General features: G+C 33.3%; 1 protein-coding gene across 1 annotated transcript in view; it reads left to right on the forward strand.

Moving 5' to 3' along the window:
• The window catches only part of STT3B (STT3 oligosaccharyltransferase complex catalytic subunit B), an 81,873-nt gene that overhangs the window by 52,394 nt on the left and 5,716 nt on the right, over positions 1-23,763 (forward strand). Inside the window, exons 6-14 of the mRNA XM_081073385.1 lie at positions 9,096-9,194; positions 10,928-11,074; positions 12,007-12,055; positions 13,449-13,603; positions 15,800-16,011; positions 17,507-17,694; positions 18,581-18,752; positions 19,645-19,818; positions 21,880-21,993. Coding sequence (XP_080929511.1) covers positions 9,096-9,194; positions 10,928-11,074; positions 12,007-12,055; positions 13,449-13,603; positions 15,800-16,011; positions 17,507-17,694; positions 18,581-18,752; positions 19,645-19,818; positions 21,880-21,993 — 1,310 coding nt within the window. The remainder of the gene's footprint in view (positions 1-9,095; positions 9,195-10,927; positions 11,075-12,006; positions 12,056-13,448; positions 13,604-15,799; positions 16,012-17,506; positions 17,695-18,580; positions 18,753-19,644; positions 19,819-21,879; positions 21,994-23,763) is intronic.

Here is a 23,763-nt window from a genome sequence, read left to right on the forward strand (position 1 = left end):
TTATAGCAATTTTTAAAAATGCATAATATTTTAATTATATTTCTAGCCATTTCAGCATACCTTGTAACAATCACTACTTAAATAATTAATATATTTCTAGTTCTTATTATACACCACAAACTGTCCTAAGTTTTTTATGTGTATTAACTCATTTAATCTTCATAACCCCACCATGAGGGTAGGTATTGTTACTATCCTCATTTTACAGATGAGGAAACGAGAACACACAATAATTTGCTGAGTATCTTGTAGCTAATAATGTAGCTGAAGCCTGAACTTAGGTGTTTTGGCTCCACAGCCCATGATGCTAAAAATCACTGTTAACTATGTACCTAGCATTTAAATAAATACTTGACTGTTAAAATACACCAATCTATGAGGTTTCCCTACCCTGAAAACATTGTAAACAGTCATTGGGATCCAGAAAGGAGAATAATAGATTAAACTATAATTTTCAGCTGTTTTGTTTGGGAAATATATAAGAAAGAAATTTTTTAAATTAAATGGTTATAGGGAAAGAACTAAGATTTTTGTTTGTTTAATTTTTAAAATTTGGCTTCCTGAAAATTTGTCAGGAATAGAGTGAGGAGAAGACTGAGGGATTGACTTTTGTAAAATGTCCATGAATTAGGAAGATGGAGAAGAGACCAAGGAGAAGTCAGATGTAGTCAAATAAATAATGTTTTTAAAGAGGTTAATGGAAGTCTACAAAAAAGTTTAAAACATGAGCAGTATCCAAATCCCCTTGAGTGTTAGCACTAAGATCTAGTAGGATGAAAGCTGAGAAAAAGACCTTTTATTTGGTGAGTAGGAACTCTGGTCACTTTAGAAAAAGCATGCAATTAACAGTGCTTTGGTTGGCTCTTGAGAATATTTCTTCTTTTTTACAGAGTGAATAAAAAAATGGTTTAGGGATGTTATATATATGTATAAAGTTAGATTAGTAAATGTCTCCTAATTTCATAGAATTCAGTTTCTCTACCCCACCCTCCTTGTTTCTTTTCTCTCTTATTCTACTCATGTAACTGATTTTTATGCTCGTTCATAGAGTTTACCTTTAAATGGATGAAAAGTGATGGTGTAAAACAATTGTTTCTCTTCTTTCATCCTAAATGTATCAGGATTTAAGTTAAATTTTACCTAACATTAAAAATGGAAGCATTAGCAAGTGTGTTTGTATATACAGGTTATCCCGTGATTTTAATATATAACATCCTTTGTCTGTAGTTATTCCTCTTTGTGAGCAGAAATATTTAGATAAAGAAATAAAGGATTGATATATGGAAAACTCATAAATAATAACCAAAAGTTTGATTGGGTTCTAAGTATCAAATTAAGTAAAGAAAAAGTGAATCATTTGAAATAATTATGAGAAAAACGTTTCCCTTTGAGTAAATTTTTTTCACGTATCCTTAGACTTAGTTGTTAAGCCAAGGAAAACTGTTAGTTCACATGTGGAAAAGGAGGTACATGGAAGATAATGTGGATGAAATTTGGGGAAGGGGGATTGAAGTTTATAAAGTTAAATTATTTTGTGAAGGCATATTTTGGACTTGTTGAATTTCACTGTATTGGAAAGTAAATTTTACAAAATTATGTTATAAATAAATAGGATTCTGATGTCTTAACAAGAAGAAAGTCTTATTTTGCATTTATAGAAAGACTGGTTTGCAGATATCATGTTAACACTGATGAGATGTAAAATGATTTTAACCTTTCTAATTTGATAAAAGTTTATCACATATGTCATAAGAAAATTATTAAAGATATGAAGACATGTTTAGGGATATTTATTGTGGTATAACTTGTAGTTGTGAAAAGAGCTTAAATGTCTAATTATAATTTATAATTATACTTAAATTGTAGCATTTTCATACCATGAAATACTAGTGTCATTAAATTGAATATTTTTTACTGTTTGATGATATAGGAAAATGTTAATAAAAAGCAGACAGCAAGGATTACTACTGATTTTTTCTTCATACTTTGCTTTCTAAATTTTCTACAGTGAGCAATGAGCATGTATTAAATTCATAATGAATGAGACTTGCCTTTTCATTTATAAAAGTATGAATTTTACCTCTTATGGTTTATAAGTGTCTCATTAAATAACAACAATAATTTAAGAAGGAAGAAATTAGTTTCTAATGTTGATAAATGATTTTTATATGTTAATGAAGAAATTTGTTTATGGTATTGTCTGTGTTTTCTCTAGTGAGTTAATTTGAGTAAGGAGAGTAGCAGAATCGCTTTTTATGTTATACCTGAAAGGTATTTTTTTGGTAATATTTTCTGAAAACCATCATTGAAAGAGTAAAGTGTTATAGACATACTATTTTAGTTTTGCGCAAATTATTCTAGGATTAGACAATCCTAGAATAAAGAAAAGAAAAAATAAGTAAAGATCATCCTACTGTTTAGTGAATTAAAAATAAAGCCATGAACTTTAGGAATCATATTTATACTTTACCGCTACAAACAGAACATATCTAATGCTAGATTAACTTATAAAACAACAAACTTAAAAGAAAAATTGCATGTAAAATTTCTAGGACACAAAAGCTGGAAGTGCTAGAATTTATTTTGTCTAATGCTACCTTATTTTTCAAGAAATTCAAGCAAATTGGTTCACTAGAGATTTAAGTGTTTAATAGATAACTAAGTTTTGTGCTAGCCAATAGGATTCTTCTAAGGAGCTTTCATAATGTAATCCATTATTACAGTGTAATTATAGCATGTGAACAAAATGGAAAGGGGAAGGGTTTGTGAAAATCAATTTCAATTTTGAGTTTAAGGGAAGTCTTTTTAGGCTTTCCAACTAACCATGCCCTTCTGAAAATTTTGGAGATAAACCTTGATTTTTGTTTGTTTGTTTTAATTATTGGGGTGACAGTGGTCAACAAAAGTACGTGGATTTCAAGTGTACAATTCTATAATGCATAATCTATATATTGCATTATGTGTTCACCACCCAGAGTCAGTTCTTCCATTATCATATATTTGACACCCTTTACCCTCTTCTACAATCCCCCCTCCTCCCTTCCCCTCTGGTAACGACTAAACTGTTACCTGTGTCTATGAGTTTTAGTTTCTTTATTAGCTCATCTTGTTCCTTTGTTGCCTTCAGTTTTATATCTCACATATGAGTGAAGTAATATGGTTCTTAACTTTTTCTGTCTGACTTACTTCATTTAGCATAATAACCTCAAGATCCATCCATGTTGTCTCAAATGGCAGTATTTCATCTCTTCTTATGGCAGAATAGCATTCCATTGTGTATATGTACCACATCTTTATCCAGTCATCTATCGAAGGACACTTTGGTTGTTTCCATGTCTTGGCCACCGTAAATAATGCTGCGATGAACATCCGAGTACATATATCTTTATGGATAAATGTTTTCATATTTTGGGGGGTAGATACCCAGGAGAGGGATTGTTGGGTCATATAGTAATTCTATTCTTAATTTTTCAAAGAACCTCCATAATGTTTTCCATAGCGGCTGTACCAATTTACATTCCCACCAATAGTGTATAAAGGTTCCTTTTTCTCAACAGCCTCTCAAATACTTTTTTTATTTGTCTTGATGATAGCCATTCTAACAGGTGTGAGGTCATATCTCATGGTGGTTTTGATTTGCATTTCCCTAAAAGCTAGTGAAGTTGAACATTTTTTTCATTTATCTGTTGGCCATGTTTGTATGTCTTGTTGGGAGACGTTTCTGTTCATGTCCTCTACCCATTTTTTAATTGGATTGTTTGTCTTTTTGTTGCTGAGTTATATGAGTTCCTTATATATTTTGGTTATTAGCCCCTATCAGAGGTGTTGTTTGCAAATAATCTTCTTCCATTTGGTTGGTTGCCTCTGTTTTGTTGATGGTTTTTTTTGCTGTGCAGAAGCTTTTTAGTTTGATATAGTCCCATTCATTTAGATAAACATTGATCTTGAGAGCGGAAAATAGTATAGAAACAGACTTACAGAGGATTTGTGGTGATGTAATCATAAATAAGTGCCCTAACATAGAGGGTCAGAATATGCACTGCTGAGCCAAATTAACTGGATTCAGTTCCTGGCCTAGTCACTTATTAGTGGTGTAATTTTGGTCAAATTGCTTAATTTCTTTATTCGTTTATGTCCTCATGGGTCAGATGGAGATAATAATTCCTACCTCAGAGTTTTAAGAATAAATGAGTTAATGTGTGAAAACTGCTTATAACACAGTGCTATTTAAGTGTTTGTCAGTGGTGTTAAAATTTTGAAGGAATAGCCAGGTAAAACAGAGTTCCAGAGGCTGAGAGAAGTGATTATAAAAGACTGAGGAGATAAAACCCCAATGTGAGTCTAAAGATTATTCCTTTTTTAAAAAAACTGAAAATTTTCACTACAACTATTTTTGATTATGAATTGTAGTGGAGAAATAACAGCAAAGTGTCATACAAAGTACAATATAGTAACTAAAACACAGCTTCTAATAGAGTGGAATGCTTATTTTTATTTATAACTATAAAGTTTAAGGTAATAAATATATGTAAGTGAAAAAATTAAATATTACTATAAGGTTTATAAGCAAAATCAGCAGCCTCTTTCTCTACCTTTTCCTTAACTGGATCACTCCCTAAATTCTCATCCCCAGAGACAGCCTCTTCTGGTTTTGTTTTGTTTTGTTTACCACTAATATAATGTATCAGTGGTCTGTTCCATCGTGTGTGTGTGTGTGTGTGTGTGTGTGTGTGTGTGTGTGTTTTGCCTACCATCAAACTATCTCAGGCACAGGTAGGTGTCCTACCATTCAACTCAGTTCTGACACCATCTACCCACAGATAACATCTGACACCACAGGTTAAGGGCTCAATCCCAGAAAACTGTCCTCAGCTTCAGATGCCAATCTGAAGTCTAGGTTGTCACCTCTGCTTCTGACAGAATGGCTATAAATTAGAGGTTCCCGCAGCCCCCTCCTTGGGTTCGGTTAATTTGCTAGAGCGGCTCACAGAACTCAGAGAAGTATTTTACTTACTAGATTACTGGTTTATAATAAAAGGATGTAATAATTCAGGAACAGCCCAATAGAAGAGATACATTAGGCATCCTAAGTTGATGCTTTGTCATAGAAGATACTTGTTTGGTTTGGGGAACCTCAAGAGCTTCTTGAAAACAGGAATTTCAGTGGAATCTGAATCAGATCTTTCAATGCCTTTTATCTTACAGAACAACTCATTTGTGCCCCTTAAGTCAATGGTAGTGATTTTTGTTCTCTGTATCATTCTGGTCTCCCCCTCACCCCCCCCTTCCCACCTCCCCTCTTAGATTTTTTTTTTTTAAGTACTTTAAGAGTGAAAGATATTTAGGCTCTGTTTAGAAGATTACTATTTGTTCCAAATCAAAGAGGTTTCTTTTTTTGTTTTTGTTTTTGTTGTTAAAAATAATCAAAGAATAATAGACTTTCTATATAGGTTTCTAATGGTAATTTTCCTAACACATTTGGGTATGATCTTCAGTAGTGAATGTCAGTAACTGTGCTTCCACAGGATGGCAGTGTGGTCACATTTTCATGGTGTAATAAATGATTTACAACATTACTACCAGTGGTGTGCATTTCCTTAGAACTCACTGCTTTGATGGAAAGCTTTATTCGTCTGGTGTAGAGGCTAAGAAAAGTAGGTTAACATGGCTAGATACAAAGTGGTAATAGATGTGTATAGTAGTTTGGTCAAGTCTCCTAGAGAGTTGGTAAGAAGAATTGGTGGGGAATGATTGCTATCAGTTTGTATTGTTGAGGCGTTCTGAGAACATTAGAGAGTGGTACTGGTGTGGTCGATTGCCTCTTCAATGCTCATGTCCAAAAGAGGCAAATCTCTCCCTCCTTTAAGTTTTTATAGGGCGAGGGTTTTTTTCACCATTCCCGCATGTACTTGCTTTATTGTATTGTGGTTATTTGTATACATCTCTGATTTTCCCAATTAGATATCTAACTCTTACAGCATAGGATTGCTCTTAATAAGATTTTGTATTTTTAGAATGTCTTGAACACACTGTTAGATGCTATAGTACATAGCCTGGAGAAAAACATGTTTTCATTTTGCAGTAGAGATTGTCTTTATTTTTAAGAATTGAGAGTTAATTCACTATTTCTTTCTACTCAGTGTATCTAATTCTTATTTTCTGTTTTAAAATATGAGTTGTGCATGGGACTTAAATTGATGTATACCTAATTTTACATATTCAAGGAGAAGGGCAGTATTAAGCAAGTGATACTTTATATAACCTGACAAGCAATCCTGAATTTTATTTAATGGAAATACTTATCTGTGTATTAGAGAGTGCTATGAAATAGAACTTATATCCCCCTATGTAAACATCTCAGGATCAGTGATCCAAAAAATATAAAGTACAGAAGACATGAATCCAATTCTCTTAAAAGAAAATGGTTGTCTTTGGATTATTGCGTTTATCAGCTTTGTATCATTGGGGCATATGAGGTAGGTATAAATGAGGCCAGTTTGGATAGAGGAATTTCAGAGGTAAAATATTGTGGAGAACTTGTTTGTTTACATTAGGTCAGCTTTATTTGATACTAACCTACAGTATGTTTACAAAGTAATACAAATGAAAGCCTCTGCCCCAACCTTTAATGTTTTCTGAGATTGAGTTTCTTTTGAACTCATCTCCATTTCTCTTATTATTAACTTGAACCCTAGTGCATCTATTTCTGTATGAAGTGTTTTCTTCTTTACTAGTAACAATAAATGTCTTTGTGAAGTTGCATAAAACTGCTGAATTGAGAATATTACCAAGTTTATTCTTTTTTTGAATATGTCTGGAAATGTAGTTGAGCAAATCCCTGACAAGAAATTTCATTAGTGGTTCCCAAACAAGTAATTGCTGAAAATGTTACACTGCCAAACACAGTATAGCTCCATTTGAAGAGAGAGAATATGAATGTGTGTTTTTATGCCCACTATACCTTTTAGTGGTTATTGCTGAAAAATGTGACATATAGGAAAGTAAATGGACCAGAGACTTCCACTCTTTACTGTATTTTTTTTAAAACAAATGGAAAAAAAAAACCACCCATGACTTTTGCAATTAAGGACAAGCCAGTAATCCGTAGAGACAGGCAGATAGAGATTTGAGTTTGCCTTGGGCTGGGCTGGCGGGAATGGGGAGCAACTGCTTAATGAGTATGGAGTTTTCTTTTTATGAAAACGTTTTGGGATGAGAGATAGGTGGTGGTTGCACAACATTGTGAATGTACTGAATGCCCCTGATTGGGTCACTTTAAAATGATTATATTTCACCTTATTTTTTTTTAAATCTTCACCTTTTTGTTCAACATGTGCCATTTATCATATTTAATCCAAATTCCGTGACAGTGTTACAATATTCATTGTTCACTTGTGTTTATAAAATAGAGAAATCCAGCTTCAGAAGTTGTGGTGTTTGGATGTAAGTGGACTTAACTATAATTAAAACACATAAATGACATAAGGTTTTCTCAGGCCTGATCTTTCTAGTTGTGCCTTTGTATGTTCAGTATTTGTCTAAGTTTGATTGGGGTTTGGTTTCTCAGCTCCAGGTGTTTAAAAGGCCTGTTGATCATAAAATCTTAGGTTAATCTATAAATCTTCTCGTCCAAACCCTTTGTCAGGACATTTACAAAAGGACTGATTTGTAAAAGAAACATATTGATATTAGAAAACCTGTCAACCAAATAGACTGACAGTTCAAATCATGTGATAGAGAAATTCTTATTTACTTAACTTTTTTGCATTTGTGTTCAGATACCTCATTGAGGGTAATTCCATTCCAACATTAATGTATCTGGAAAGTACATTATATGGGATGGATTATTTCTGCAGTCTCCTAGACCACCAGTTCTCCATTAGCTTGCAGTCATCAGAAATTTTACTCACATACATTGGTCTATTCTATTAAATTTACTTGAGCTTCTTATCCTTTTCCTAACACTATAGTCATCTCTTATGAGACAGCTTGGGAGGCAACTTAACATTTGAACCATTAGCCCATAATTTACCTGCTGTAAATGCAAGTTCTTTTAAAAGCAAGTAAACATTTTTTCTCAACTAAGTTGGGTAAAGGGAAGTATATGCTGTATGTTATAACAGTTTTTCTTCCTAAATATACCCCGTCTTTTTTTCTAATAGAGTGTTTTATTTGCCAACAACTGAATATTGACTGTGCTTCGTAAAATGACGTGAATAAGTTTTATAAATGGAATAATTTTCACATTAACTTATTTCAGATGGGTTTTATCTTCATTTCTAAATAATTTTTGATTACAGCGATTCTGATTTTCTCTGTAATTATCTAATAGTGGTTTGTGAACACCTAAATGCAAAACAAGTCTTATTAGACAGATTGTAACCCATCCCCAATTTGCCTATACATTTAGGTTGATACAAGCCAAGAATATTATAATATACTCAGTGGCAAGAGCAAATAGGTTTTCTTTATTAGAACCTAGTAAATTCAATAACTACTCAGTTTTATGGCTTAACTTCTGTGTACTAAGTCCTTTTTTTCTTTAATCACAGAAAACTTAGTGGACTGGCTTTTTTTTTTTACTGTTAAATACTGTACAAAGAGTAGTAGGAGACTGTTAAAAGGGTATAAAATGCTTGAGAGCTTTTGAGATAATAACAGCTCTTCATATATGGAGATGATGATAAGTATTCACTAGGTCATGGATACTTTAGATTAATGGCAATAGGAATGGTGTTTATTTATTTCTATATCATGTAGCTTCTTGGGTTATATCAGTGATTATTAATGATTGAAAAAGTTTGATTCCATTATGGGGAGAGGAAAGAAGCACCAGTCTCCTAACTGTTCTAAATTACATTTTACAAAATAAAGTACTTAAAATAATTTTTTAAATTGGCAGAAAGAATTTTTGTGATTTGTGATGTATGATTGACTATAAAATAGTATTGAGTAGAACAGTCATTTCAAGAGTCTGTTCTTAAAATTAAGTTCAGTTAAAACTTTGCTAAAAAGATACGAGTTATGTATACATTTATGTTTGAAATATTTAATGTAGTAGTAAACTATCATTGTCTCCTATTTTGTCTTTATAGCATATAGCACTTTCTACATTGTGGGTTTAATATTATCCATGCAGATACCCTTTGTGGGATTTCAGCCAATCAGAACAAGTGAACACATGGCAGCTGCAGGTATGAGAAAATATTTATTTTCCTTCTTCTAAAGAATGTATGACTGTATGACTAGGCAGTCTTCAAGGGAACAAAGTGAGTTTTTTCGTTTTTAATTTTCATCATATTTGTTCTAAAATATCACCACTGTAAAATAAGAATATCATAGTTTTATTGAGACTTTCTGCTATTGTGTTCTCAAAATTGCCTATCTTCTCAGCCACTGCTGTTTTGAAAAGCAGAGCATCTCTTTTTGCACAATTCATGTCACTTGCAAACACTAAATAATATTCACTTGTATAAACAAATATTAAACAGTATATCTGTACACTGAGTTACTGTACTACTGAGTTTCCATTTCAGCAAATTTAGATGGAACATTTCGTTTTTATGTTCCTTACCTCTCACTAAAATATTTTCTCTCTATTTACTAACTGGAATTAATGGCTTTTATATTAATTATGAAGTCATATAATTCCCCTCCATATAAGCACAGTACTTTGTCATTATTAATCTGGGTCACAAGTAACAAGATAATGGGAGCTATGTGAATAAAACTTTGTAAGAGATTCTGAACGTGAGGTCCATAGCCCATACGAAGGCTGTGGTTAGTTACTTTATTTGTAACATTTTATAAATATTCGTATATTTAATTTTCTGAGGTGATGTTCCATAGCTGTTATTTATTCATTTATTTATTTTTGAATTTATTAGAGTTTATTTGAGCCAAACTGATGACACATGGTGGGGAGCAAGATCTCAAATGTTTCCCATCCATAGCTTTTATCATCAGATTCTCAGTTAGACTCTTGTAACATCCCACTCCTCCAAAATGTTAAAAACTCACAACTTACTATTATATAGCACTTTTAAATGTGTGAAATACTTTTACTTGCATTTCTAATGTGCTGTTTTAAAATAAGCAAGTAGTAGTTTGAGAGAAATGTATATTCAGTTTGGAGTATACAATTGTGTATAGTAATGTCTATGTAGATACACAATCACCTCACTCTTTATACATATGCATTATTACATTTCCTAAAATCTAAATAGTTGATAATGTTTATTAATCATTCTAAAACATATTGTTAAAAATAATCCTTATTGCTAGTTTTTTTTTTTTTTAAAGAAAAATCAGTATTCCAGATGGGTTAGGGTTCTCCTTCTTTTAGTATTATACCTAATGCTTTTGTATTGTGTTTTGTACATTTTGACAATTAAATACTTTTAGTTATTGCTGTTTTAATTTTGTTTATCTTATCACTCACTCTTATATCTACTAATTTAGAATCTTATATAAGTGTGTAATTAAGGTCACATCCCATCACTCAACCATAAACAGTAACTATATATCAGGATTTTCCCGATCCAAGTCATTTGTATCCTTTAGTAAATCTTAGGATTGCTTTTTCATCACATTTCTGTTTTTTCCCCCCTAGAAAACATGTCATTAAAATATGGGACAAAGGGAGGAATTTAATATGCTACCTGGGCTCCAGATACTTGAAATGGGATTTTTCTTCCCTGAACCATGTATGGGGAGTGGGATCGTTTCAAAAAAAAAAGTATAAGAATTTTTTTGGATGTATTAATTGATTAACTGTCATTTGACAGGAAATGTTGGTTAGATGAAATGACTAGTCTTTGATATGAATGGTACAGGGTTTTCTAAGTATCTCTTCCAAATTAACATTTTTAAATGTCTTTGGAAAAGGGCATTGTTGATTATTTATATGATCTTTTTCTCTGATTAGGTGTCTTTGCCTTGCTGCAAGCTTATGCTTTCTTGCAGTATCTGAGAGACCGATTAACAAAACAAGAGTTCCAGACCCTTTTCTTTTTGGGTGTATCAGTAGCTGCAGGTGCTGTGTTTCTTAGTGTCATCTATTTGACTTACACAGGTAGGTATGAGTAGGATGTGAATCTTGACTCTAGATCATTCAAAAAGGTAATTGTTTCACAAATTTTGTGCATTTTCCATTTATCCTAGGGGGTTAAATACTGTGTAGTCTTTACAAATAATAAGAAAATAATAGCCAAAGGTTCTACAATATGAATTGCACTACAAATTGTGATTTATTTTTTTAACAGTATCTTGATTTTACTGCTTCAGGATCTGATAAATTCACTTTCTAGCATCCTTCTCTTGATAGATGAACAGGCCCAAATTGTATAATTCAAAGCTTCCAATGTTAACCACTACTGCATGCTTGCCCTCTTGTGTGCATATGTTCTCTCTCTCCCCTACTTTTAAACAATCTACCAAATTAGTTTCAGTCTGCTTCTGGATTCTAAGTTACTTTCTGATGCTGATTTCACTAGTCCCTAGAACAAGTCAATTTTCTTTCTAAAAGTATTCCATCTGTTAAGTTAATGTACCAGCCTAGCTCATAAAATCATGAAGACTTAATCGATAGGAGTAAAAGGCATGAATGTTTAAAATCATCTTGATAATTTATCTAAATTTGACATACTAGATTAGATTGTTTAAATACCTCCCTCCTTTTAAAAATTATCCAATGCTATCTTACTGTCTTAGCTTTATTTGACTAGTCAACTAGAAGTTTAAGGAAGAATTGGAAAACTTCCTATAATTTTATCTGTCAACTTACGTTTCTCTGGTAATGTAATCTCCAAAAATGTTTTTATTTGATCACTTACTTTTTTATCTGACTGCCGGCCCTGTGAAATATGTTGTCACCTACAAGAGAAAACTGAAATTCTTCTAATATTAGGTTAACTTAATCCGTAATAATCAGTAAACATAAAACCAATAAAACAAATAAAAGCAATAAAAAGGCCAATTAATTTCCTCTACATTTTTCCTTCCAAGGTTACATTGCACCGTGGAGTGGCAGGTTTTACTCATTGTGGGATACTGGGTAAGTGCGGATAAATTATTTGCCCTCATTTTATTAAATGCCCTTTTCCCTCTGTTCTTATTGTCAGTATCTTTGTCAGTACTTGGGCAACATTTCTAAAATACCTACCATATACTAGTTTAGTAAATGTTGAATCTTTTATATTTTTCTTTGTTATAATACCTGTTTGGAATGTACCTTTAGTATGATATATAAGTCATGTATTTCTGTTCTGTGTGGGCAACTCATTTTTTTAGTTTTGTCAAAACATTTCAGGAAACATTTGTGCAGTATTAATAATTGATTTTTATTTTTACCAGTGTATTCAAAGTTGCCATCTCTTGGTAATATTTAACTTTTTATCATTAAGACTAGGTTTTATGTAATAAACCCATATGCTGTAGATGTTAAGAAAAAAATTTTTAATTTTTTCAAATGCCACATTATCTAAGTTTGATATTTTTAATCTATTAAATACACTAAAGAATATTTTTGTGTTTTTTAAGAGTGCTATTATAAAATGACCTAATTTTAAAATTTGCTTTTAAATTAAACAACTAGTTCATTAAAACTTTTTATCCCTAAAATATTTTCCTAAGAATAAAAAAAAAATCTGTTGATGGTAATTTACCTCTTGCCCCTGGTCCCGCTGTTCTGTCTTCTTTAAAAACCTACCACAATTTATTGAATGGACCTACCTTTTGATGTGATACCAAAAGGGTTCATGCCCAGGTTTAATTAAAGGGCATAAGCTAATTATGTATGAGTGACTAACATTTGGATACATACTTGAAGAGATCAGCCAGTGGATCACCAGAGAGTTTGAGGGAAAACCCCTGTGGTAGACAGTTATTCTGATTAGGTTAAATTACTGGGTTAAATATTTATCAGTCATACTTATTTTTGCTTTCTAAACTTTAATGGATTACTTTGAAATCTCAGGGCATTTCAGGAATAATTTATCCTGTCCTTTCCATTTCCCTCATCTGCCCCTATGCCTTTGCCTTGTTAAGAAAGGCACTTTGGCAATATGCTTTCTTACTGGACAAGGTATATCTGCTAATAACAAGTCCAAAAGGTAATAAACCTTGTTGATGCAAACATAGGCGGTGCTAAACTAAGTTAAACTGCAGAACAAATTCCTGTTTGAGCAAAGATTTTTGTATTAAATACAACCAATACTTTTATAATATAATTGGCCTTAGATAATTCTCCCAATTTTAAGGAGGGCATATTAGTTTTAGTTTTATCAGTGTGGACCAGATTTATATTCAATATTGCAGTTTACATTGGAATGTACTTTTAAGTGAGACGGGATAGAAGAAAGGAACCATATCTACAATTAAAGAAATGTTTTTGTCTGAAAAGAACTGTTGTATCATTTAATTTTAAATATTAACTTTTTCAATACCAGGTATGCAAAAATACACATTCCAATTATTGCATCAGTGTCTGAGCATCAACCTACAACTTGGGTGTCTTTCTTCTTTGATCTACATATTCTTGTGTGTACCTTCCCAGCAGGCCTATGGTTCTGCATTAAAAATATCAACGATGAAAGAGTATTTGGTAAGAGATTTTAGATGAATACTTTGATTTAGAACAATTATTTATTTTTGTTATTGAGATTATCACTTTAAAGTTTTGTTGTTATTTGCATAACTGCGTAGTCAAGATAAATTTCCCCCCTAATTTTTCATAAATCTTAGGAAAAATCCAGTGAATTTGCATTATGTATACTCTGTTTTAACTTAGGACTAGTGTATAAAATTATCAGTCGATTTATTAGGTTTTCTGAGAGGTTAATATTATAGTTTGTGGCTGAGGATTGGAAATTATAACTTTATTTACAGTTTATTCTTGACTTAACTTTATAAGTTAGATCTGATTAAGTACTGTGTTTCCCCAAAAATAAGACCGGGTCTTATATTAAGTTGTGCTCCAAAAGACGCATTAGGGCTTATGTTCAGGGGATGTCATCCTGAAAAATTATGCTAGGGCTTATTTTCCAGTTAGGTCTTATTTTCGGGGAAACACGGTAGGAAGAAGTTTGCAGGGGCGTCCATCATTGAAATTTCAGTGCAAAGTACATTTTGTAATGAAGTAAGCATCGCCTTTAAGTAAACACCCTCTTCACCGATAGATCTGTGTATATTTTCAACTTACAAGACTTAGAAATATAAACTATTTTGAAAGCAAGTGTTCAGGATCTGGTATTCAAAACATAAAGGACAATATAAGCAGATACCAAAGACTTCTACTTGATTCAATCATCACAAAAAGTATCCTGGGGCTGTTTTACATGTAATAAAACCTGAAACTGAAAAAGAAGTAATATGCAGTCACATGAGTAAATAATCTGTAGTACCAGGACTTGGCCTTAAACCTGTACAAGTAAAGTATGGGGCCTGGACCATGAGTGACACTCAAGTTACTATTCCAGAGTGAAGTCGGGAGAGGAAAATATAGCACCTACATGAGTTCTAACCAAAGGGTGACACTCATTCTTCTCTAGTTCACTTAGATCAGTGCCTCTGGAGAGAAGGCCATGTTAATAGTGCATCGTTAAGAAAGATTTAGCTTAGACATATTGCCCACCTTATGACTCAGCAATCCCAATCCTAGGCATATACCCAGGAGAAGTGCGTGCATATGTCAACAAAGGACATGTTTAGGAATGTACATAGCAACTTTTCCCATAATAGTCCCTAATTAGAAATGTTCCAGAAGTTATCAGCTGTACAATAGATAAATTTTGATATATTTGTATAATGGAATACAATACAACAATTAATAAAAGACTAGCACTGGTAAATTTTTAAAAGCCCAGTACAAAAGAGAACATTTTTATGTAATTTCATTTCTATGAAGTTAAAAAATAGGAAAACTAAATTAATGCTTTAAAAGTCCAAATAGTAATGATGTTTTTTATGGGGTGCGGAGAGGACAGTTACTGACTGGGCAGAGGCATGGAGGATCCTTCTGAGAAGGTATACAAGTGTGCTATGTTTTGATAAGTATGGTAATTACATAGGTGTGTGCATATATAAAAATTCAGTGAGCTATACACTTAAGAACATGGTCTAATAACATGTATTTTTAGTCAGGAAAATAAATTTTAATTAGCTTTAGATGAGAGAAGAGCCCAAATGACTCATTGACTTTATAAAGTCATATAGTCTACGCGTAAAACCTTCCGCCAGAAATGGTAGTAGAGCCTTTCCCTCTGATTAGCACATTATGTGGAAGACTTTGGCTGTTGGGAATTAGTTTGCATTTTTTTTTAAGTCTTTTAGCAATAACTTGGACTAATCATATTCTTCTCATTCCACTCTTACTTTAAAGCAGACTTCGTGCCGGATAATGGCACTAGCTTTTCATAGACTTTGATTCTGCTGTAAACTTACTGTGCCTGGTAATATAATTCACCAAATATGTTTTCATCCATCAGCTATGGATTTCCTAATATGTGATGCTATTGACAAATAATGAATTGTTTCATTCCCCGTAATAACTATAATTAAATGTGAATCATGATACATTTCTCTAAACTGTTGACATGTAGTGTTTATTTAGTCAACATTAGTTATAATTTCTAAATATGACTATTAAATTATTTGGTCAGCATTGTCAATTTAAAAACAATTAGTTCTTTTATGAGATGTTTGTCTATTTTTAGATGTGGTTTATAGTGTGGTATTAAATATTGAGTTTCCTGTGACCATTTTCTTCTCCGAAGTGTTTTAAAAGAGCTTGCCTTTGCAGTTGCTCTGTATGCAATCAGCGCTGTCTACTTTGCTGGAGTGATGGTGAGGCTCATGTTGACTCTGACCCCAGTCGTCTGCATGCTGTCTGCAATTGCCTTCTCAAATGTGTTTGAGCACTATTTGGGGGATGACATGAAGAGGGAAAACCCCCCTGTGGAGGACAGCAGTGATGAGGATGACAAAAGGAACCCAGGAAATTTGTATGATAAGGTGGGGAATCTAAAGTAAGGCCTTTAAAAATTTTTATGTGCTTTGGTTTTTCCAACACAGTAAGAACTATACATAGTAAGAAACGTGATTAAGCAAAGATTTAGACAAACTGGGACGTTTCAAGTTGTTCTCTACTGTTTGCCTCAAAATTCTAATCCTGGTTGGTCATTTAGCTCACAATAAGTAAATAGAATGTAATCAGACAAGGAATTTTCATTTATTTTTGGTCAGGTTTTATTGAGACCACCTCTATTTTTGAGAGCAGAAACTTGGTGCTCTACTAAATTACATAAAATTGAGCACTATAAATCCTTCCTGAAACCATTTGCACATGTGCTTATTCTTGAGGTCCACATTCAATGTAAACTTGTTTAATTATTTGGTTGATTGAATACTAAAATAAAGGGAATAAAGTACCTTTTAAAAAAGAAAGCCTCTAGTTTGTTAGCAATAGGCAGCTGGCCAGTATAATGTAATTTATTTTTAACCTCTCAGGTAACAGCAAGATTATATTTGGTGCAAGTGTGGAAAAGACTTGGAAGAATTACGAGTAGAGCACTTGTCTTGGATGACATTGTTAAACTTTATTTAAATGTTAACTAGGTTTTAAAATACCAATAAGCAATGAAACTTCCCAGTATAAGTATTCACTTTGAGGGTAAGGGGGATCAAATATATGGTGATGGAAGGAGAACTGACTCTGGGTGGTGGACACACAATGGGATTTATAGATGATGTAATACAGAATTGTACACCTGAAATCTATGTAATTTTACTAACCAATGTTACCCCAATAAATTTTTAAAAAGTATTCACTTTGAAATTTCTTTCCTTAATATAGATCCAATATAATGCACACAGATCCGCGTTAATAAGCACCTGCTTTCGTGTTTGTGGTTATGTTCTATTTTGTGGTGTATTTTTTTTTTAACTAGCCTTGCGGTTTAGAACTTATGACTCTGTTCTGTTCTCTTCTTTTTAATGTTGTTTTCAAAAATGAATCTTAATTTTAACAAGTGTACTGGCCTTGGGGTTTGGAAACTGAAAGATTGATTCTGATCATGCAGTTTTTGTCTTATACTGAAGTTCTATGTGGTCTGGAATATAGATGGACAGTGTCATTTTCAGGATGAGGAATTCGGATTTTGTAAGAAAAGGTTGCCGGAATGAGGCCATTTGGATATCTCCTTTACATTTAAGTAAAACATTGGGACAACAGGATTTGGAAGCAGCTCCCTACTGGAGATGCTTTGCTCTGTGACCAGCTCCTGTATTGGGTATAGTCCCAGGAAACCTCATTCACGTTTGACTTCAGAATCTACCTTGATAGTTTTTAAAAATTGTATCACTCACCCAAGAATACCTGATGATTATACATTTTCCTTCTCAAATAATTAAATTGACATATTAACATGCTCTCGATTTTTCCCCCTTGAGTATCTTAATGAAAAAAGTCAAATGATGAATTTGTCTAACCAGTTTTTTGTATCTTCAGGCAGGTAAAGTGAGGAAACATGTAACTGAACAGGAAAAAACTGAAGAGGGATTAGGTCCTAATATAAAAAGCATTGTCACCATGTTGATGCTGATGCTATTGATGATGTTTGCAGTCCACTGTACCTGGGTCACAAGCAATGCCTACTCCAGTCCAAGTGTGGTCCTGGCCTCTTACAATCACGACGGGTAAGAAAATCACTTGGCTACAAAAGGATTTTATGCTACTCTTTTTCTCTGTCTCAAATGTTAGAATTCAAAGATAGAATATTCCTGAGGATATCTTTGAATCTTCCATGTTTTTCTTTCTGCCTTACCCCTCAGCCCAGCCTCTTTGGAAGATGTGGATAGCAATGATTGTATTTCATGCTCTTGTCCAGAATATCTTTGCATATATAACATATACATTAGGTTTTCTCAAAATGTGGTCCTTGGGCACACAGTAAGTTTTCACTTAACGTTGTTGATAGGTCCTGTGACTTTAAATCAAAACAACATACAACAAAAGCAATTTTACTATAGATGAACTGAACAAGAGTTAAGTTTATATGGCATCTCATCAGTGTTATAACTTACAAGGAAAATTATTCAAGAACCTGTTGTACAGCAACATCATTACCAGGAAGCTTGTTAGAGATGCAAATTATCGATCCCACCTAAGCCTATTGAATCAAACCTGAGGGTGGGACGAAGCAATTTGTGCTTAATAAGCCCTCCAGGTGATGATTGAATAACAGCTGATTTACATATTGCCTCCCTACTCTCCCACTCCAGTTTCTGCTTCACTTGGGTGCTTGATAGACTTGCAAAATATCAGGCCCCAGTCCAGAACCGCTAAACCAGAATCTGCTTTTTATTTTTCTTCCACCAGATATCCAGGTGATTTGTATGCATATTAAAGTTTAAAAAGCATTAGTCTAGCTCTTCATTGATTTTCCCTCCACCCCCATCATTGAGGCTTTTACTTAACTATCCTTAACGTGAAATTATTCAATGGCTTTGTATCTCAAGATTTTAAGTTACCCTCTTCATATTTATAGATCTCATTTAAAAGGATTTTGTGATTGTTTTTCAGCACCAGGAATATCTTAGATGATTTTAGAGAAGCTTACTTTTGGCTAAGGCAGAATACAGATGAACATGCCCGAGTGATGTCTTGGTGGGATTATGGCTATCAGATAGCTGGAATGGCTAATAGAACTACTTTGGTGGATAATAACACCTGGAATAACAGCCACATAGCACTGGTAAGTGATAAACAAGATCAACATTACAAGTCTTTATTTACTACTTAGCAATCAAGCTTTACTTGTGATTAAGTAGGAAAAATGAAGGTAAAAGTACTCTGCTTGCTGAATTCTCAAAATTCCTCTTTATACATTTATACATTCATTCAATAAAGTGAGTTCAAGGTAATACATATTTATTTTGTTTTTAAGAATGGTATTATTTAAATATCATTCAAAATTATAGGTTGATTTCTAGCAGATCTCATGATATATTTAGCTCACTGTAAAATTAGACAAAATCTGAAAGTTTTGAAACACTAAATTTGTATTTTCTATTTTATAAGTTAAGAAAATTATTTGCAAATATGTTCAACAAATGCACTGTATTTTATAGGCATGTAAATTATGTTCACTCTATTAAATAACTAATTTACATAAGGTAATCACTTTTCTGTTCTTTAAAGATTTTAAATAGATAACGGGTGTTAACCAAATGAGGTTTACATATTTGTGTTAGTGTTGTAGCTAATCATCAGATATTTGGCAGACTGAGGAGAAGAATATATTTGTGCAAGTTAGATAGCTGGTCATTCCTGGCCTTGAGGTTATGAAAAATTTTATTTCTTTTAAGCTTGCCTGCTTTTATATTAAAATGTTAATTTCATGAAACTTAATTATTAGCAAAATATTAGAACTTGTATTCTGATTTCTGCTATAATTGGTTATAGTAAGTGAGGAGTTTATAAATGTCAGTAAATTTATTGAATTCATAGCAAATAATTTCTGTAAAACTTTCATGTAAGTCAAACTCTTGAGATGTGTTCTATCTTAAGGTAAAAATATACATTAATTTTCATTTTTAGCATATTATGGGACTAAGTACACACGTTCTCATTTTTTTATTCCCTAGGTGGGAAAAGCTATGTCTTCAAATGAAACAGCAGCCTATAAAATCATGAGAAGTCTTGATGTAGATTATGTTTTGGTTATTTTTGGAGGGGTTATTGGCTATTCTGGTGATGACATCAACAAGTTTCTCTGGATGGTTAGGATAGCTGAAGGGGAACATCCAAAAGACATTCGGGTAAGAAACTCTTCATCAGTTCAGGTCTGAAAGGCAGCTCACAGTGTCCAAGTAATTCTCTTATCTTGCTAATTACGTCATCCTACCCCCAAAGTAGTCTCACTCTGACTTTACTGTTTATTAAAGATACTATAAGCATTTTTTCAGTCATAAAACTTTTGAAACCCATACCTGATATACCACTGTTCTCCCCTCTGAAGCAATCCGTTGTCAAGACTCTTGCTTTGACTCCTTCACTTTACTTCTGTGCTTTCTTTCCATTTCCATTGCTTCCACTATGTTACTGACTCTTATGATCATAAATAGGACAGTAACCTTGAAATTGCTGTCTTTGCCTTAGTCTTGTTCCATCTCCCAATCTAACGTGACATTGATCGTGTCATTTTACAGCTTAAAAGTCTTCCATAGATTAAGGCAAAGAACCTTGAAAGGTCCAGACAGACATGGGTTTGAACGAAAACCCTGCCACTATCATCTTGGTGCTATGGGCAAGTTATTTTGGGCCAGTCAGCATTATATGTTCAAAGCACTAGGTCTTGTCCTATGTTCTGGTGTTATAATGGTGACTTAGGCAGCCTCAGGTTATCTCTGATGGGGATGCTGGGAATAATTCATTTGTATCGCTGTTATGAGACTGGAGTACTGTAGATGAAGCCTCAGCCTAATGGCTGGTACTCCGTAATCTCTAATGGGGCAATGGTATAAAATCCAAACTCCTTAGCTTGGAATGCAAACCCCTTACTACTTCACTTTCTTTACTGCTTCTTGTCCCTCTACTAATGTTTGCCCACTCTGTCAGTCTATTATACTCTTCTCTTTCTTGGGCTGCCTTCCCCACCACAAATTTGTCCCCTTTCCAGAAGCCCTTCTCTGGTACATTCCTGTCTGTACTCATCATTAAATCACATACAACCTGTTTTGTAGGTAGATTATGTCATGTGTCTCATACTGAGTTGTAACCTATTAGAGGATAGGCACCCAACATTGTGGTTTACATGATGAAGGCACAAAAGATGAGAGAGACTCACCACTGATCCAGAATAAAAGAACCTTTGGGAGAATACATGCATATGTTTCATGTGACAGGGATGAAATAGAGCAAAGCCCTGGATTTCCTGTTCAAATGTAAATACTATGTCATTTTTCCTTAACTATAGTTAATAATTATTTGTAGAAATTAATCTTAATTTTCCCAGTGTGTGATTTTCTTTTGTGGATTTCCTTTAGCAGTCTTAAAATTGTGACATGATAATGCTTTGAACATTTATATAGAAATTCTAAATTCCTATGCTTTTTAGATTCACTATTTTAAAACTTTATAAATAGGTAATACAGTCACATGGTTCAAAAAGTGAAATATAAAAGAATATACAATATAAGTTTACCCCCACCCAAAAGAAAAAGAGCCCATAGTAATCACTTGTTATTTTCTTAAATAACTTTCTACACTTATTATTTTGCCCGTGTACAAGTATCTCTGTATGGTAAATTTCTAGACAATTTCGATTTATAAAAGTGCCAAACTGGAGCCGTCTTAAGGTTTTTTAAGCACTGCCCATCCCAACTAAAGAATTGATTTTAGAGTTCACAGGAAAAATAAAGAACAACATTTAAGAAAACTCTCAAAAGGAGTAATGGGAATGAGGATGGGGAAATTGGAGAGAGCGAATCTACCTGGTATTAAAACCATGGTGTTGGTACCATACGTTTTAAATTATTGAAGTTTTATATCATGGTTAAAATCTGGTAGGATTAATGGCCTTTTCTTCCTCCAACAGAGCATTGTTCTTTTTCTGTGTTTTCTTGGATACTCTTATTTTTTATGAATGATTTCTAGACTCAGCTTTAAAAAGACGTATGATCGTTTTGTGGGCTTTTTTAGGGATCACATTTAATTTTTAAATTAATTCTCTGATACAATACTTTTTTGAAATGCAACTAAATATTACTTTATGAAGATACCCTAAAAGCTGGTTCTTACAGGGAAATGTAGAGGGAAACCTATAGCTTTGAATGTGTTAAATTGAACTGGCACAGAAACTTTTGGTTGTTTTCTTGTAGGAAAGTGACTATTTCACCCCACAAGGAGAATTCCGTGTAGACAAAGCAGGATCCCCCACTTTGTTGAATTGCCTTATGTATAAAATGTCATACTACAGATTTGGAGAAATGCAGGTTAGTTACATCCAGTTTTTCTATAATCTTTATTTAAAAAAATATTTTAAAAGTCTTGTTTGCATCTGGAACACAAAATAATGATATTTCTGTTATGCTGTAAGAACAATGTTCATATCTAGAGTCTTCCACCTCCATCAAATTTAGATTTCTGAAACTTCTATGTGAAAAATTAGGGAAAAAATTTCAGATCAAATATTTCCAAAATATTAATACTAGGCTCAAATCCAACCTTTTGCTTGCCATCCAACCTTTTGGCCTCAAGCTTTTGGAAGACATTGTTCTCCAGGTAAGAGGTCTTCCAGCTTAGGAAACTATGTTACCTAAGGGTTACCTTTCTGCTTGGTGGGGAAAACACCTGAAATTAAAGAGTTTAATTATATAGAAACTTCAGATATTCACTCTATCCCTATTCTTCATTACCACAGATAGCGAGGACTATCAGGGTCAGAGTTTCCAGAAAAGTAGAATGAGGTGATACAAAAGCTTAGGACCCACAAAATGAGTATGAATGTGCATAGAGGCGTTGTGCCAAAAAGAACAATGGATTTTCTGTCATAATACCTGGGATTTAGATCTGGCTCTGTCAAGTCATATAACTCTTAGAAAAGACAGACCGTCCCTGGGTTGTTGTTTTTTTCTTTTCTGTATATAATAGAATGAATGAGTTGGACTGATGACTTGATTTCTAAGGTTCTTTATGGCTCTTACATTGCATGGCTATAATAAACGTTAAACATTCACACCAAGATTTCAGTGAAAACTGTCTTATTCCACATTGTGTTCTGGTTGATACTAGAAGGAAAAATTGCTTGTTTAATTTTATGCAAACACCAGGGATCAAGATAACGTTCATCACTGTTAATTTGGAATTACTCTATAGGTGGCTTTTAAAACATAGACAGTAATTTTACTACTAAATTAAGGTTTTTGTTTGTGTTTTGATGTCTTCTAAAGGCCACTGCCTAGTCTCTAAACTCTTGCTAAGAAAGAAGCACTTAAGCCATAATAATTAGCTACCTCAGAAAATGCGTCAAAGATTAGTTTCTCTGTTCACTACTGAAGTATCAAAGGAGTTTTCTTCCTGTCCTTTATCAAGTTTTAAGCCATGCTCTGGCATGCGTTCATTTTGGTGCCTTCCCTACTTAAGAGTAATATATGTTTAAGACGTGAAGTATAACTTCTATTGTGTAGATATGCAAGAACAAGTAATTCCGTCATTGGAGTAGTAGATTTAGGTTTGCTTTCAAGTTGACTTCGCTTATGCTTTGCTTGTGTGTCAACATAAACTTGTCTGATAATTTCTTAGTCTTCTCCCCTACCCCCAGTTTTTCAAAATCTCTTTATTTCTCATAAATCCTCCCTTGGTTTGGTTTTTTAAGCTTTGTAGTTCCCACTGTCAGGTTGTAGTTTCACTGCTTGCTTGTACACTTATTGAACAAGTAACAATGGGGAGATAAAGGCACTCTCTGAATAAGATAAAGTCACAATGCAGCTTACATCCTGGTGGAGGATATAGGTAATTTTTAAAAATAAATAAAAACATTGACAATGAACACAATAGAATAAAAGATAAGGAAATAGTGGAGGAGACTTCTTAACTACTAATCTCAAGAAAATGTTTTCCCAAAGAGATGGTATTTGGGCTGAGACCAGAGGGAAGAAAGCAGCCAGCTATGCAAAAGAGCTGACTGTGGAACTTTCAGGCTGAGAGGATAGATAGTGTAAGACCCTGAGGCAGAAAAGAAGCCCCTCTGTGTGTTCCCTTAC

This window comes from Rhinolophus hipposideros (genome assembly GCF_964194185.1).
Source record: "Rhinolophus hipposideros genome assembly, chromosome: 14".
NCBI classification, from domain to species: domain Eukaryota; kingdom Metazoa; phylum Chordata; class Mammalia; order Chiroptera; family Rhinolophidae; genus Rhinolophus; species Rhinolophus hipposideros.